Raw genomic sequence first — 18,915 nt, forward strand, 5'->3', positions numbered from 1 at the left:
TCTCCTAAGTGGCCTTTTTTGAAACACAAGGCTTACAAGGAGCTGCTATGCTTACAGAGCAGGAACAAGCCACCACTAACATTGTTCTCAACAACTGTCCTGTGACGATTCAGCAACTTTTCCAGCCTGTTTTTGAAGATCTTCCAGATGCTGAAGATCTTTCTTACACCTGCACAGGCAGGCCTCAATGTGTGTCTCTTGGTTAGGGAAGATATCCTGTTTGCTTTAAAAAAAAAAATCTGTGCTAATTTTTTTCCTTCACACGCAAAACACTGAGTAGGTTGTTTTCCTTAAGCTTAATTTATAGTTTTATATGCAAAGTCACTATATAAAAAATAGTCCTTTCCTCTAATTTCCAGTGTATACTCAGCTTCATGTACCAGTCGCAATGATTAAAGTAATATCTCAATGTTTTTTACTATTAACCGTTTTGCAGAGCCAATTCAACTTCAAGAGAAAAATGCTATTCTCTATTGACCTGTAAACATCATTGGAACATTTAAAAATTCTTTTCAAATTATGCTACTTGATGTGTCACTAATAGCAACAGCGTTAACACATAGAGGTAAAGCAAGTTTTTAAAAAATACAGTGTTGCACAGGGGAATTCAGGGTAGAATTTCGGCTACCAAATCCTTCTGACTTGGTAGGATTCATCAGACAGAAGCAACTGTAATTCTTACCTCCAAAATGGTGTCATCATTTATTCACAAATTGACCCAACTTAACATGGACACATTGGAAAATGAACTTGGAATTCTGCATTGATATTTCTAAATATAAGAAGACAAAGGCCACAGTATTTAGATCAGTAGACAGAATCACAGAGTAGCTGAGCTTGGAAGGGACCTCTCAAGAGCATCTAGTCCAATCCTTTTGCTCAAAGCAGTGTCAACTGGAGCAGGTTGCTCACAACTGTGTCCAAACAGGTTATTAAGATCTCCAAGGATGGAGACTCCACAACCTCCCTGGGAAACATGTTCCAGTGTTCGACCACTCTCACAGTAAACAAGCTGCTTATGTTCAGATGCAATTTCCTGTGTTTCAATTTCTGTCCATTGCCTCTTGTCCTATCACTGGGCACCACCGAGAGAAGTCTCCTTTTCTCTGCCCCATCACCTATTTATACACATTGATAAGATCCCCCTGAGTCTTCTCCAGGATGAACAATCCCAGCTCATTCAGCATGGCAGATTTTTCAATCCTTTAGTAGTCTTTTTGGCTTGTCCCTAGACTCACTCCAAGTTCATATTTTTCTTGCACTGGTGAGCCCAGAACTGAACACAGCACTCCTGATGTAGCCTCACCACTGCTGAGTAGAGGGGAATAATTCCTTTTCTTGACCTGCTGGGAATGCTTCTCCTAATGCAGCTCTGGATGCTGTTGACATTTGTTGCTGCATGAGTTGACTCACATTCAGCTTGTTGTCCACCAGGAACCCCTGCTCCTTTTCTGCCCGGCTCTTTTCCAGCCAATCAGTCCCCAGCCCTGCTCTGGTGCCTGGAGTTGTTCCTCCCCAGGTGCAGGTCTTGGCACTTCCCTTTGTTGAACTCCATGAAATTCCTGTCAGCCCTTTTCTCCAGCCTACCGAGGTCCCTCTGAATAGCAGCACAACCATCTGATGTGTCAGCCCCTCTTCTCAATTTTGTATCACTTGCAAACTTGAGGGTGCACTCTGCCCCATCATCCAAGTGAAGATGAAGATGCTAAACAGTATTGGTCCTAGTATCAGCCCTTGGGTACACTACCAGTGACTGGCCTTCATGCTGCTGACAAAAAACCTTTGAGCCCAGCAGTTCAGCTAATTTTCAGTCCACCCCACTGTCCGCCTCTCTAGTCATAACTTACTTCATAAGTTTGTCTAGAGGATGCAATTCAGAGACTGTGTCAAAAGCTTTATTAAGATCAAGATAAACAATATTCACAGCTCTCCTCTCATGTACTGAGCCAGTTAACCTTTCACAGAAGGCTGTCAGGTTGGTCAAGCATGATGTTCCTTTCATAAATGCATGACAACAATTCCACCTTCTGTCTTTAATATGTTTAGAAATGGTTTCCTTGATTATTTGCTCCATAGCTTCCCAGGGACTGATGTAAAGCTGACCAGTTTGTAGCTCCCAAGATCCTCTTTCTTGCCTTTCTTGAATATAAGAATGACATTTGCTTTCTTCTAGTCCTTAGGAACCTCCTCCAAACACAATGACTGTTCAAAAACAATTAAGAGTGACCTTGCAATGACATCAGCCAACTCCATCAACACTTGCTGAGTCAGGTCCACTCATGGACTTGTGTATGCCCCATTTGTTTAAATCTTTCCTAAACTAACTCTCCTAACTTTCCTAAACAAGTCTTCCTTGCCCCAAACTTTCCCACTGGTCTCAGAGGCCAGTGAGACAGAACACATTTCCATTTTAAATTCAAGAAAGTCTGACTTTGTTGATCCTGACAAAGATGACTGAAGATACCAGCATGCACAGAAGCTGCCTGAATTAACCTTAAATGGGGACTTTGCTAATCCTGTCTTGTTTATGCAGGAAACATCTGATTGATGAATACAATGATTAGAAAATGAAACAAAGTCTCAGTGAACCTTCTGGAATATATTCATTGCAATACCATTTGAGTGGATGAGAATAAAGGAGGAAAATTGATTAGCACTTTCATTTCTTCTGGACTGAGGAGATTATGATCAGGAATTAAACCCTCAGTGTTTAATAGTGCAGAGAGCATTTTCATGCTCAAATTTTGTTACCTCAGTGGGCTCTCCACTTATGCTATGGAGAGAAGTATCACTAAAAGAAGAACCTTGTCCTTGTCAGGAAAGTAATATAGCAGTATTTTGCAGGAAAGCTGCATAGCTTAAATAAAAATTAAATAAGTATTTACAAACTTGAGAAAAACAGAGAGTGTGTCAGAAGTCAGATCCCTTCTGTATTGGCAAAGTGGACAATAGCCTTTGCCTCAAAAAAAAAAATTCCTTCTATAGGGTTTTCTGTTCTACAGCAGAAATTGTTTTCATGTTCTCAGAATAATTATAATTAATGTTATTCAAATAGCAAGCATCCAAGCAATTAGAACCAGGGATAACTGAGCATGCTGAAAAGTTTTATCTTAAAAGGCATCTACCACCAAGGCATGACAAGTCAAAAATGACAGGTAGCAAACAAAAAGAAAACATTTTATTCTATCGCGCCTTATCCTTGGAAGAGTCACAACAGAATGAAGTACAAACATGGAAAAAGATTCTACTCAATCCACTCAATCCAAAATAAAACATCCACTAAATAGCCTTAATTCCTCCCTTAGAATTTATTTTCTAGAGAGACAGTTGTCACAAGTAAACAGACTTGGGAAACTTTCCAGTTTTCAAATAGTACATTGACTTAGGATCTGTTCACAGGACACAATGCTGCTTGCCAAGTTCATCTGCTAAAATGTCATTTTTCTTTCCAGGAAAAAAAAGCAAACAAAAACCTTCCCCATGGTTATGATATGTTAATTAACCTATCATTTCTAGAATATAATAGCTTGCCAGCAGAAAAGGCTAAAATTGTGAACCAACTTCAATAAGATTCTCCATTCCAGATGATAAGTATCTTTAATTAGCATTTAAACACTATTAGATAGCCATATTTGATGGTCCAAACAGCTTTCATTAGGTTTGATAGCCATTAGGAGTTTAAAAAGTGTCTTACATTAATCTTAGTCTTCAAGACATATTCTCAAAAGAGCAACTAGCAAGCTCCTGTAAGCAGAGTCAGCTTAACTAATTTTTTTCATGTGCATCTACAATTAGGACTTCAGTGTTGTGTAGGTGTGTTTAATCTAGGGTTAAACTGAATGAAGGTTTAATTAGGCTATAATGAGTTTCACTTTAGTATGGTTAGATTGCTGATGTTACCCTCACTGGTGTATTAAAACTATCTGAAGTATGTCTGACTCTATTCCACTGAAGTACAGGCAGCACGCCATTGAGATAAGGACATAGATGACGATCAGGACTTTTCCTACAGCTTTACCATCTTCCAGCACTTATGGACTAAGGCACAATTAAAGCAAAACTCAATTAATTTATAATTACCCAGCAATAATGATTATGTTTTCTTTTTCTCTGAACATCTGTCACAAAATGTTTTCATCTTCACTGAACATTAGTCAAACACCTGCTTCTCTGAGCTGTGATGCTGTGGAGAATCACTCTCCAACAGGGGTTTAATATGTGCCGAAATGGGAATGAGTATCTGTGCCTTTAATTAACAAGGAAAAATGTAATAATATGAAAAACCAGCTAACATCTCTTGGAAGCTTAAACGTAAACAAGTTCTCTTTCAAACTAAATGAGATGAGCCACTTGAAACCATTTCAAAATAAGGATTAAGAACCAATGACAAGGTTTTTTATCTGAAACAAAGTGTACTGTCATTAATCTTCAGGTTTCAGAATTCTTGCTGCTCTTTTTTTCTTTGATACATTTCGTTTTCTATAAAATTAGAATACAAATATACCAGAGTAGTTTAAATGCTCTCTGCTTTTTTTCTGGCCATTATTTGAGATATGCAATTCAGTCTAGATCTCCTATTCTCGTTTCTAATACATAAACACTACCTCATTTTTACAAGAAATTGTCAATTATTTGGATTGAAAATAGATTAAATGTACATGACAAAACTCAGAAAATATTAATATTTTAATGAAAAACTTATAAAACTATTAATGTCAAGAAATGGTGACACAACATGAACTCAAATATGAGTTTCTTATGTTTCACATATTTGAAGGCTTGTAGCACACACTGTCAGGTTGGAAGCTAAGACTTAGTCATGCCATTGCTCTAATCTAAATGATGTCAGGGCAAAGGCAAACAGAGATCACCACCTGATGACATTTTTATTAGTAACACTTAGGTCAATTACTATTAGCCTCTGTTCAGAATATACATGCTCAAAATAGGCTCATTTCCCAGCTGCTACAGCCTTATCAATGTGTGTGTCAATTTCTAGAGACCAACACGGTTCCTGAAAACAGAGAAATAAAGAGAGATTCACAGTATGCATAAATGATAGTGCAGTTGAATAAATGATATCGGAAAAGTGGTGAATCAATCTGAATATGAGAGAGAGACTGAGAAATTCAGTAAAGAAATTAATGAGCTGCAATAGATGGTTAATACCCCACCTACAGGAACATTTCAGCATAAACAGAGGTTATACATACTTCATGTCATAAATCACAATTTATTTTAGACTTTTTATTCACTAAAAATTTACAGCTTGCTTCAGCCACATTTACTCTCAGTCACTGGAGTGCTATGCACGCTGTCTTTGTGCTTAAAGGTAGGGATGGTTAAGTGACTGACCCCTCTGCCTTCCTCCTGTTCCTTTATCCCCTTTCTGCACTTGAGTGAGTCTGCTTAACACTAGATTTTTATTGTAGACCTCTTAATAATATATGCAAAAAAATAAGGCCCTCATTAAACATACTGCTAGATTTCAACTACAATTTCAGATACCATATTGTCTAAGCCTAATCTTCCATCAAGAGACTAATTCTAGCATCATGTATGCACTGGCTACTGATATAACCATATTGAAAACAAGTATCTGGGATTTCTTCTCTAACCACAAGAATATTTGGACTTGTGCTGGATGTGAGGGTTTTACTGTACAACAAAGCAAACTGTTAGCTGAGTTGCGTTTAGTACATCTCCCCCAAACTTGGATACAGGTTAAACAAAATTTTACCTCCAAGCAGTTAAATTCTCAGAGATAACTGTCTGAGTCTCACTAATACACATTGTTTAATCCTGCTGAGCCAGAGAATGAATTCTGTGACACCTCTCAGCAATGTGAATACATTGCAATAATAGCTACAGCTAGTATCTAGCTGATACTGATGTAAGACTAGTTTCTGCAGCAGTGCTAGAAACAACTGAAGCTAAACTTGGTATCTAGTCCAAAATCTTGAGACCTGCAGTTCAGGTCTCCTCAGGACCTCATGATAGCATTATTTCTAAATTAATGAAGAAGGAAAACTAAGATTGCTTTCAAGAAAACAATTGAGCAGGCTCCAAGATCTGGCAAGATCAAAGTATAAAGCTATAAGAATCTTGGAACCAAAAGAATGAGGGCTAAATGGTAACACACATCCATAATTTACACTGCCATCTGCATATCTAGAGTGGTCACCATTTTTTGTGAATACCTGGACAATAAGGGAACAAATCCTAAAATGAGTGACTTAAGGTTTCTCATAAAAGCACTCAGTCTGCTCTAAGAACATTCTCTCAAAATAAAAAGCCTAAAAATAAAATAGACAGAATGATATATATACATATTCTAGAACATGGATAAATAATCCTAACTCAGCAATGGCCAAAAAAGAAAAATGTCACTATGAATTTGGGAACTATGTATTTGGGGAAAAGCACTGCTACTTATTCCATTTCTTAACCAACACTGTGAGGGAAAGAACTGACAGAGGACCGGTCTGCTCTTACAGTCCAAGAGTGTAGTGGTTGAATACTAAAACATCCATGACACCACATACTGAACAGTAGAATAAACATGTAAGACACCTATTGAGAGAAGAGCAGATGCACAACTCTCTCAATATTAAACTCTTAATAATTAAAAAATACATACCCGTATAGTAGCTTATGTTTTCCAGAAGTATTGGTGCTGTGTGCATCCCACTGGGGCTGGGCATGCATTCCTGCACCTAAGGTCAGAGAATCGAGACCCTGCAGTTCATTAGAACATTTCAGCCACTTATGCACAGTGTATAGGAAATATTCTACTCTTACTTCTTTTCCATTATAGACTTCATGAGGTATAAAGAAATCTGAAGCAAAAGGGAAAGTTAGAAAAAAGTGGAATACATATAGGAATAACATGTTACAAAGGTAAATCTATTAGATAGAGGCAATTACCTTTTCTCTTCCTTCATGTGTTTATTCCTATTCAATTGTAATTTTTTCCCAAACAATAAATGAATGAGGCAAGAAATCGGTCCTTTTTCAGTACTGATGGAAAGAACGACTAGCTAGAAAACATACCCAGAACAATCGTTGTTCATAATGCTTTGCAAAAGGTCTAAAGGCAAGTCTCTCTTATTTTCTTGTACATGCCAATGAGCAAAGCTGGTGGAAATTTTTGAATGTGCTGTGATTACACTGATCATTGGTGGTTTTGACCATTCACAGCATTGCACTCTACTGCATATCTAGTGTGAGAATTTCTAGTGCAAACTAGAGAACTTGTCAGTCCCTCAAAAAAGACAAATTTTGAACAGCTTAATTCAAAATAAGGATTAGGGCTATTACGACACCTGAGCTGTGCATATTTATCAGTATTTTTAGGAGCTTTGGTTATGATTTAATGGAAACCTTGTAATGATGAAACTCAGAGTATATGTGCATGTGTGTCAGGGGGTTCTGATACCAAAACAGTCAAAAGTCTGTTCTAGCTGTTTCAGTCTTAAAAAAACATGCATACCAAATAATATGAAGGCAACACATGCATGAAGCACATGGCAAAGGTAAAATTTTAGAAATTTCATTTTAGTATAAAGACAAAGGATACTGCCTTTTAAAGGACAGAAGATTCTAACTGCTGGCAAGTGCACACAAAGCAAATCCTGGGAGTGGCCCAAAGCTTGCAAAGAAAACTACAGCCATTATCATCAGTAGCTGCAATTAAAAAAAAAATAATTAAAAAAAAATTATTCCCATATCTAATTTTTTTTGGTAGATTTCTTCCTGGTATTCAGATTAACCTTTTATTGAGCATAGCCTGTATAGGTTAGCAATGCATACAAAAGCAATCTTACTAGGTACAGTTAAAAAGGTTAGAGTGTGAAACAATACTTTTAATAAAAGCATTTGGAAATTTGGAAAACCCTTGTTTGCTTATGTAGCATACTGTTGTTTACAAACTTGACAAATGTTAGGAATTCTGAAAATGCATAAGATCAGAGTAACATAAAATTAATAGATCCTCATACAAAAAGTAACAATGAGAAAACACAGCTACAGCATGCTGTTCTGATGCACGCTTTGAAAACTAAATCTTCCCTAGACAGAAAGTTTGAAGACTTCAGAGCAGAGACTTTTCTCTGAACTCTATATGAGCCTTTTTATCTAATAACTTATTCTTTTCATAATTTAAGTGATTTGGGTAGTTTCCCCAAAGCAATTTGTTTGGCTGCTGGGTGAGACTCAACTATCCTTTGAATCTGTCTACAATAGTAAAATGTAGTTTACATTCTTTATTATTCAGTCACTGAGTGTGTGCCATGATAAACAAGTGACAAACCTCAAACCAAAACAATATGGAAACCTGCTGTTAGCCATAGCCACTGTTCATTAACAAAAACATTCCAGTTAAAATGGACAAAGTTTTCACAAATCATTTGTTAGCCATACTGCCGTGCAGTAAACAGTGATGCACTTTGCATATCCTGTAACTGAAATTAAAATGATTAATTGACATATCAATGTATTGCCTTAAGCATAGACAGCTGTTCCTACTCTTTCCAGATGGATATCTGGATATATGATTCTATCATTCATGTTATATACCACCCACTAGTGGGTATCTGAAAACCTCAAAACACACAAATATTAAATGTTATAACAGAATATCAGGGTAATTTTGTATTAAGATTAAAAATGTCTTGAGATAAAATTTCATATTATTTGTTCTGATAGGTAGTCTGTACATTGAAGAGCCTTTCCAGTTCAGCAGATGCTAACTAATGCTGACTTCTTACAGATAAGCAGCAACTTAGATGAGGTAGTTAAACCAACAGGGGAAAACTAGGAAAAAAAATTATAATCCCCTTTATGTATTACTCTGGCATTCAGAGTAATCTTTCATGCAGTTCTACTTTTAGGAATTTAACGGGATTTCTATTTTTTATTATGTTTGTACAGGCCTAAATGACCTACTGCTTTTGGAAGTGCTTTACTCCTTCTAGAAACATTTTTGTCTATTATTTATTGTTTCAGGATTAAGAATTCTGAACAATAACAAATAAATTTTTTACTTCTGAGAACTTGAAATTCAAAATTGTGATGTACAGAAGATAAAATTTCATTAAAAAACAGATAATTTATTTGCATTTAAATTTCTGTTTTCAGTTTTTGTACATATGCAGGTTTTTTACAGATCTGAATGAACAGAGTAGAAGAGCATTCTATGTATAAGACAGAGACAGGGAGGAAATCAGTTGAAGAGAAAGAAATTAAGTTGGCACCACTGGTAGCAAGGTTGAGGGAGAAGATATTGCATAAATGAAGAGATTAATGGACATTGTTGTGCCTTGTACTAGCTGCATGCTTAGAAAACTCATTTACAGCTGCCTTTCAAGCACAGACAACACTATTGCCCTGTACCCCTACAACTGCAAGACAAATTCTAAAACAAAGTAAAGCTGGATAAAACAGATTTAGGCAAAAGAGTGGTAATGTTGGTAGGAAAAAGTGTATCTGAATTAGCCCAAACTAGTTTTTGTGGACTCCATACATCTACTGTCAGGTGGGTCACCAACCTTTCTCAGACAGCAATAAGAGCCAGAAATACTTGTAGAGGCTTAAAGCTTACTTTCAGTACCAAATTGTTGGCTGCAGCCTACAGCAGTAAGCTACTTGCCACAGAAAAGCCAGTTAAAATTTACCTTGTGGTTTTGTAGGTCAGCAAGGCAAATTACAGATATCTCAGAAACAAATCAGACTCAAATCAGCAAAGAATGACATTATTTTCTTTTTTTCAACCATTGTGTATGGCTTTACCAAAAGGAAATGCTTCAAGGCAAACTCTGAAGAGAGACCAATATCAACTAAACACCGCACTGAGAAAATCCAGACTGTTTTACTACAGAGGTAGCACAGCAGAGCACCTGCATTGACAGGATGCATCTTGTCAGAAAGGAACAGCGTGTTCTGGAACCAATATCCATCTGGCATGAAGTCATGACAAAATAATGTACGTCCGTTAAATAAATCCTGAAAGGGCAGCCCAGGAAGAGAAGACAACAACAATGACCTCCAGTCAACCACATCGGCAGATAAAGCAAAGACTGGAACACCTTCCTCTCAAGTCAAGCATTACCTTGGTCGCATCCTTATTTTCTACAGGTTTCTTCCAGGCTCTTCAAAAGATTTTATACCTTCCTATTAGATACATAACTGTCTATGGTGTATGCATCTGTCTCTCCTTCGCATATTCCTGCAATGTGTTATCGTGAGGATTAAAAAAAGGCATGAGTAAGCTCTAGCCAGTTCAACAAAAGGTGACAAAAGCCTATTATTCCAGTGGTTCTTACACTTACTCTCCTACATTCAATTTTAAAAGCACAGAAATAAAGGATATACATTCATATTTACTTCCGAAACACTCATTGACTATTATATACCAACCCAATCAGCAGTGGCATAGATATGAACCTGTTTCAATACACATTGAAATAAATTTAGCATACACGCGGTCAGTTACTAAGTCCCAAGAGAAGGAATGAAAGCAAACAATGTACACAAGGTAATTCCTTAACTCAGTGTGCTGCTTCAGAACCAAATATATAAACATATATGACCAATAACAAAGGTCATCAGCATGTAGGAAGGAACTAAGAATACTTCCTGAATCCGATTTCTGATATTTGGGATTGGGTTTTGGGGCTTTTTAAATATTTTTTTTCATACACACATGATGGCAAATAAGTAATATGTATAATTAAACAAAATATTAATGCAACAGAAATAAAATTAAACACTACAAAATCATATTGAATTTAGCATTACAGATGAAATGTTTAACCCATTTTATGACTACAATTATTATTCATATTACTGTACTGTCTAGGGATCCTTCTGAATGACAAGAATCCCACTGTGACAAGAGTGGTGGAAACACAAGAAAAGGAGACTCCTGGATCATAAATCTTATAATCTAAATATCAGACAAAAGGAATGAGCAACACACTCAGAAACATGAGAACATGAGCTAATATGAATCAGTGTAATAAAAAGTAGGCATAATACATCAGCAGCCCTAGAGAAATACACTTTGAGCAGGCAGATACATCCTAACTATCATTTTCTAATATTTAGGAAATTTTTTTCTGTTGTATATAAACAAAAGAAAAAATTAAGCAAATGAATCCATCAGTCCTCTATCTGTTACATGAAACTTCGTTACTGCTAGCCTCTGTATAATCTCTAGCGACGCACAGCTTAAAAAAATGGTCAAGCCAGCCTAACGAGACTTGTCTATCTTTGCTGACTAATTACAGTTTAGTCATAAGCAAAAATCATTTTAAGAAACATTAGTGCACAATGAACTCCATCTGAGGCAAGAAGAAACAGTCAGTTTAATCCCTCAAATCCAAACTTATTCTTTGTGTATAACAATTTTATTCTCAAGTGAAAACAAATAAAATTTTATAGCTGTTACAAAGTAACCACAGATTTAAAATTATAAACTCACCACAGTTCATTCTCCACCAATAAGCTGAAGTAGTAAAGCAAACTACTCCCATCAACTAGTCAATAGCTTTCCAGTGTCTTGGTTGGACATAACAGGTGCCCAATTCCTTCTCATTCACAAAGAAGGAAATAAGATTTTGGTCCTGCTTTTTGGTATCCTTCCATTCTTCCAGGCTGCTACTGTTTGGAAAGGTATCAGCAAACATACTTGGCTTCTTTTAGAGACAGATCTTCTGTATACAGTTCAACTGGACAGCAATCTCTACCTTCAGTGGATTCTCACAGCTGAGATGTATTCTTGTAAGCTGGAGTAATTGAGAATTGTGCACCTCTATTATTCAGACAAAAATTCCAAAGAAAGAAAGCAGGAATACTAAACCCGAGCCAAAATAAAGGATTCTAAGACTGAAGAGAAGAAAATGACCTGTCTCTTACGGTCCTGGAAAAGACTGCATTCAGATTGTGTCCCTATCACTTGCACATTAAGGTGTAGGCATTAGTGCATATTAAGTGATAGCCAAATACAGAGATAGGGAATGCTATGAGCATACATCTTTCATCGGGATCAAGAAACTTGTCATGGTGTGAGCTGTAAATCTTATTAGGCAATGAACTTCTATGCTTTGTAAGCCTCCTAAACACTTATTTGGCACATCTGATTGTGGTGTTTTCTCTTTGAATCCTTGACTATACCTGTTAGGGAAAACATGAAAACGCATTTTGTAAAAAAAAAAAAACCAAAAAAACAACAACCTGCAAGAAATATAATTTCACGTGTTATTATGAAAAATCAAATACGGACACTTGCTGTCCCTTGAATAACTGGTCAAGTAATGACCACTAGCCACTAGGCAAGGAAATCAAAACACACTAAGCAGAAAGGTTTGAAGAAGGTTCATACAACCACGGTAGATCAGGCTCAGATGCAAGTAGGCAGTGGGGCTAATGGAAGAGCATAAAAATGTCAGTCTTCGGGAATCGTAGATCTAGGTGATTCTATTATAATGCTGTGACTGGAGGATGCCTTTAAGACAATTAGAGGAAAAGGAGTGAGGTCCAATATACTTGAAGAAAATGTAGGATAGTTGTGACTTACTTTAACCATGCTCAAGAAAATTCTTCATAAGTATACTAAAATAAAAACAAAATCTTGAGTCTGTATAAAGTGGAAAAATTATGCAAAATTGAAAGTGAAATCAGTACATGTATATGTCAGCAGTTATATAACATGTACACTATAGTCCAGTGGAGTTAGCTCCTTCCCTCAACAGCATCTCCTTAGGAGTCAGCCTAAGTGCATGAAGTTAATTTTGAGCAATGGTAAAGACATTTTGGTGCAAACAACTGGCACGTCTTTCTATTAATCCAAACTTGCTTGAATTGAAGTGGCAATAGGATTCTGCTGACAAGTAAGCTGAGTCAAAGGAAACAAGCATATAAAACAAAGGAAGGTTTCACTGAATAGCAAACATCATCAGCATTGTTAGGTATTTGTATATGGTACCAAAAGGGGTAAAGATCAGCAAACACATCCATGGAAAGGATTTGCAGATGCCTATAGTCACGCTGGAAGACCTCTGCCTTATGTACTTTGATTCTGAAACAATGTTGTACACAGTGAATGCAACCAGTGACGCAGGTAAACACACTAGCAATTTTTTTGGCAGGCTTGGAAATTTTATACTATCCTCTTATTTGTATCATGCAGTGCCACATTTCACACTTTTTAGAAATGAACAGGATACTATGAAGCCTAACCCAACCTGTTTGTGTTTGATATTCACGCATAACTTTCTTTGCTTCAGTCTTGCTCCCTGTAAGCTTGCAGGTACATACAGGGGACCTTGACAAAAGTCTGCAGACTACAATTAGAATTCTACTGGTACCTTAAGGAAATTTTTGTGAAGTTTAAATCCAATTTTAATTCGACATGATGAGTAAACCAAAGTTTGTGCCCTTTGACGGCCTGCTTCCAAGCCACCCAAATAAAGAATGAAACCATAATACAGTAACAACCAATGATCAGAATACGACCAACATGATGTTTATACATATGACTAGGACTGGTATTAGGCAAAATCAAAAGAGGAGTTGCAAATTTTAAGTATTTCTGGCAAAGAGCAGAATGATTTTACTGGCAGAGGTCCTTAACCCAGCACTGAAAGGTTTATTTGGGGCTCTATAAACTGATGTAGCAACTTAAATTAAAAGTACAATATCATGCCTTATTAGACTCTCTCCTTCCCACCTCCTAAACTAAGCAAATGATTTTTACCTGGATTTTTTAGACACTTGAGAGATTATATTGCAAAGAAACTCACGACCTGGAAAAACAAAAGTTCAATTCACTGTTTTGAAAAAGTTCCAAATGGTAGGTGCTACTCCACTGGCATGAAGGAAAATCTTCCCCCTGCCCCCATCAAGAATTTGTAATGAAAATTTTCCATTTGATATTCTATTATGTTCCTATCTCAGAAGCAAAGACTCTTATTTTATAACTGCATATCAAAGGAACATAAAACCCATTATGGAGGAAACTTTCACATTGTGAATATCTCTCCGTAAGAAAGGTATCATCAGTTCTTTTTTCTGAAAAATTGGTAAAGGAGAGAAACCTTTCTGGTAATTGCAAGTTTCCTTAAAATTCAGTGGTAGAGGGGGTAGACAAAAGACTTGTCTGAAGATAAATATTTAAAAAATTTTAAATAAAACATCATCCTTCATGAACAAATCCATAATACTCTGCAATTCACAGGGACAGGATGTTGGTAGAGCAGGCTTGGGAATCCCATGCATCTGACTGTAGGCTTAACTGAAAATCAAGGACCAGACTCAGGTTGGTGTAATTGCAGTGGTAGGAGCAAACTGCTGATGATGACTCCAGTCTCCAGGTGCACTAATGTCACAGAAGACTAGTTAACTAAACTATTCAGAAAAAATTTTTTAGCCCAGCTGGTAAGAAGCAAGTAGAATATTCAGTTTCCAGAGATTACATTTACCTGGCAAATAAGTTATTACAGAGAATGTGACAAAGATAATGTAAAATAGCAAAGAAGGAAAGAGTACTGTTCATATTCTTTTTTATGAACATAACACACACACACATGCACAAATGCTTCTTAAAGAGGAAAAATTTAATTAAACAACAGCTTGTTTAAGAGAATACGAGGGCTCTCTTTGTTTTATGGATGTCAGACGTGGTGGTTTGGTATGAGGCAAAAATTACATAACTGGATTGTTGCAGAGCTACAAGGCAAACGGAAGAAACAAGATGTATACTTGCTTGCTTGCAAGCGTTCTGGCTAGTATCTTAACAAGTTCACAAGTTTCAAAAGATTCAGCTTTCTTTCAGATACTTAAGATAAAATTTTTATTTCCTGTTATTTCACTTTTCTGTAAGCTACAATAAAAATTTGGGGGTCTCATTTTCATTTACCCATGGATCCTTCCATACTACCTGGACTCCACCATAACTGAGAACAAAGTCTCTAATATTCATTTTGTTTAATATAAAACAAATTCAGTTTTAATGTGTACGGTCTCAGGATTCCAAGACCTAACTGGTAGTCTTAAAGGAAACTAATCTCTAGAAACAGATGCATCTAGTAAGCAGCGTATTGCTAGGTTTCTTCCTCTGAGAAGTACTGCATTATAAGCACTAGGGGATCATATGGCCCAGGGGAATAAGGTCATAGTGTCTATATTAGCACATTTCATAATTATTAACAATAATTTTATAATTTCATACTGCTTCATGATCATTTTCTCAAACATGATGAGCTAATTATGCCTTAGGTACTTAGAATATGTAAGGAGGCACATGTACCTTGCCAATATTTTGTCAGATACAGTCTGTTGAGTAATTGCCACATTATATAGGTATGTCTTCTGTAACACCAGTGTTTTGAGTTATCTTGTTACTACATCAGAAGATCTGCTCTTGTCTTTGGGCTCATCTTAGATGTTCTGTTATTTATCTTCTTTAGTGATATTTTCAATGGAGTTACCTGACTATGGAGGAATTTTCATATTTTAATTAATTTATGAATACTATTTCTGCATCACACTATAAGAAATGAGCTGGAAATAATGAGCTCTGAACCTGTAAGTAAAGAGCTTCAAAAATAAAACATTTTCAAAATCTATAAATATCAAATAAATAATGTAGTATTTGTGGAGAAATAATTAGTTTTCCCAAAGATAAAATGCATTGATCTAACCGTTGAGGAAGAAATGCTTGCAGGTTTGGATTTTTTTTTTTCAAGTTGAAAAGGAAATTAGCAATAGCTTTATATATACAATTCAAATTCAAGTTAAAAAAAAAGCTATAATTTAGCCTACATTTGCACCTCTGAAATACCACAAGTTTGGCTAAGTTAGTGGAAAATTTATCAGCATCACTTAGACAGGAAACTAACATCAAACAGCTTCCTTAGTAGTTCCAAAATACAGAAACACCAGTTAACCCTAGTCATCTTTAGTCACAAAAATTCATCGTCTTTAACATTTCTCAGCCACTCTTACTCATTTGCCTTAATCCTTCAATCCATCTTTAAATCCCATTTGGTATCTATACTCATTTTACTGATATGTCTATTTAATACTACTAACAGGCAATTTATCTTTTTTTTCCACAGCAGTTTTCAACTGTGATTTTGTTATTCTTTTTCAAGACACAAAATAGTTTTTCACTTGAGGAACACATAACTGGAAGGGATCTACAGGATCAGACCTGCAAGTAATGTCAGAGAGAACTACTTTTTAATTCCTTTACATACCAATCAAGTTCCATCTTACTCACCACTATTTCAATTGGAAGACTGTTGCTGAACTTCACACTGCCAAAGATGTCCTTTTACTTTTCAGCCTAAAATTTATTCATGATCAAGTGTATCCACTCATTATATCAACACTCTCCTTGGTTTAGTCATAAATGTAATTAAAATATCCTCTTAACGTTTGCTTCGTTAAGGTCAACCAGCCATGCTTTTTTAATCTTTACTCATGTGGCATTTTCTCAGTGTCTGAATAGAAAACATTTTCTGCACTTCCAGTATTCCAGATTGGATTGTACTAGAACCTGTATAATACTATTAATATTCTTTCTATTTGGAAATCATCTCTTGATATCTTGTAGATTTTTTTATATATATATATATATATATACACACAACCCCCAAATCTACAAATTTGTTTGTAAAATTGTTTTGTAAGTTATCTTTTCTTAATAGAGAGCAGACTAGCAACAGATTTCAAAACACTAAGAATTAATAACAATTTTATGTCATGCATAAAAATTCATCCTTGTGTATATTTTCCTGGAACCTACTATTTTCTGGGTAAATTGTCAGATTTTTTTTTGAGTACTTTAGATTGATGGGTTCTATAAGTGGGATAACTTGAAGTATTTTACTTAAAAGCAACTACACTCGATGCCAAAATGATAAATGGTCTTCTGTAATACCCTAAAAAAATGTATTTTTGGAAGAGAAACACAGAAGGTAAAACAACAGTGCTAGAAAGCAAATGTAAGAAATTGAGCCACTGAAGTCATTCTGCTGAAACCCACTGTCCACAGAACTGAGAAACACTGTGCCACTAGCAGTTGTTGTACTACATAATGAGTGCTTAAAAATTCAATGAAACTCCAGCTACTTTTTCCTTTGTGGGTTTTGTGGTTTGTTTTGTTTTGGTTTGTTTTTTTTTGTTTTGTTTTGTTTTGTTTTTTAATCAAAGGCAATATCCAGAAACATTATCAGTACTAAAGAATCTGTTTATGGCATTGTTTTACAAAAGTTCCTAACAGACAGTGACTATTTTATTGTTGGATGTATCCTTTATTTTATTAATGATGATGAAGTAATCAATGGAATGCTAAAAATAAACTTGTAAAGAAATCTAGTCTGAAATCTGAATCTATTGTTTGAAGCAAGTTCAGTGGTCACGGTAACACCAGCTGAAGATTGACTCTTGCCCATTGTGAAATAGGCATGGCTCTTCTAAAAAGGTCACAAATTTTTCAAATATAGGCACCATGTTTTAAATTTTGCACATACAAAATATGTTCATGTCACTTAAATTACACAATGTGGCAGTGTTATAAGTCTGAACATTACTGTCAATTAATGGCAGAGAAAAGAGCCCAAAGCTCACGTAAGACTAATGACTGGGACAAATCCTGAAAAGAGACAAGAAGTATAAAACAACCGTTTTCCTGTTCTATGTGGTTTTGTGTGTGCATGTGTGAGAGTGCATATAACAAAAAATGTTTAAGGGTATGTTCAGATAATAGCCCATCCATTTGTTCTCAGCTTCTTATCCAGTTTCATTGCTAAAGGCTTTGATTTTAACTGTATGTTAAAATGCAAATTCAAATCCCATATAAACCATTAGTTAGTGTGTTGACTGGTTCAAACCAATCAAAACTGAGAATTACTGCCAAATGTCTTCCTTTTAATCTACTTGTCAGCCTCTGGGTATGTAGGATACTTGACTGTCTCAATTTTCTCCTTGACTTTATAGGACGGGTACAGGCCTGTTCTTCCTAATTTCCTGTTGATGCCTTTTGAATAACCATCCCAGTGGTTTCCAGCTACTCCAATTATATCTCCAGGTTCCATAGGAATTTCATCAGCAGTTCGTGGATGATGAGCATAAACAGCAATCTGGTTGTGGGCATTCTGTCCCCCAAAGTAGTAGATATCATCCAAAGAATGGAAATACGCTGAAGCATCTGGATGCAATGTCTGCATAATTTCATAGGCAACTCGACAAACCTTAGAAATAAAAACAGAAGAGAAGTCATTAATATTGTGCGTGCCTGCAATATACCACAGAATTCAACAACCGATGTGTAACAAATTTCACAAGAGGATCAAGTTTTGGAATGTCCATGTCAAAAAAAAACAAAAAGGAAAAAAAATAAAACCCTGCATATTTACTAACAAGCAGCATGCAATTTTGCAGCATTTTAATTAGTACCCTGGTGATCAGATTGGGTAAATAAATAGATAAATAATTAGAACGGTCTACATTTCAGTAAAAAAACGAAAACTTCTATATGAACACTAGCCATCCTGCTTTTTAAAATGAATTATATGTAGGCAATCAAATGTAAAAGCCAATTCATTTTCCTTTTCTACTGCTAATAAAAACTGTATTTTACTTTCCTTTGAACCTTTAGAACTTACATTTTCAAAATTTATTCTGCAATAATGAGGCTTTACATTTACTTTTCTAAAGACAACTCCAATTTTCACAATCAAGCAGTTCCAGAAGTCCAAGGCTTTAAAAAGCTGTTAATAGTAAAACAGTGATAGAATTATGACTGTTGGCAACTTGGAAGACAACTAAATTAAACCGAATTCCAGAAAGACAATAGTGATGTTGGTGAGGAGAAAAATGCATTTTGAAGTGTCATTATATCACATTTTA

At 35.8% G+C, this 18,915-nt stretch overlaps 1 protein-coding gene across 6 annotated transcripts in view; it reads right to left on the reverse strand.

Moving 5' to 3' along the window:
• Positions 1–14,594: 14,594 nt before the first annotated feature.
• Positions 14,595–18,915, reverse strand: part of FUT8 (fucosyltransferase 8) — a 130,321-nt gene continuing 126,000 nt past the window's right edge. For all 6 annotated transcript variants that reach the window (XM_068399507.1, XM_068399509.1, XM_068399506.1 and 3 more), the window contains one exon: positions 14,595–18,257. In XM_068399507.1, the coding sequence (XP_068255608.1) occupies positions 17,940–18,257 (318 nt within the window). In that variant the 3' untranslated portion in view covers positions 14,595–17,939. The remainder of the gene's footprint in view (positions 18,258–18,915) is intronic.

This window comes from Nyctibius grandis, chromosome 4 (assembly GCF_013368605.1).
Source record: "Nyctibius grandis isolate bNycGra1 chromosome 4, bNycGra1.pri, whole genome shotgun sequence".
Classification (NCBI taxonomy): domain Eukaryota; kingdom Metazoa; phylum Chordata; class Aves; order Nyctibiiformes; family Nyctibiidae; genus Nyctibius; species Nyctibius grandis.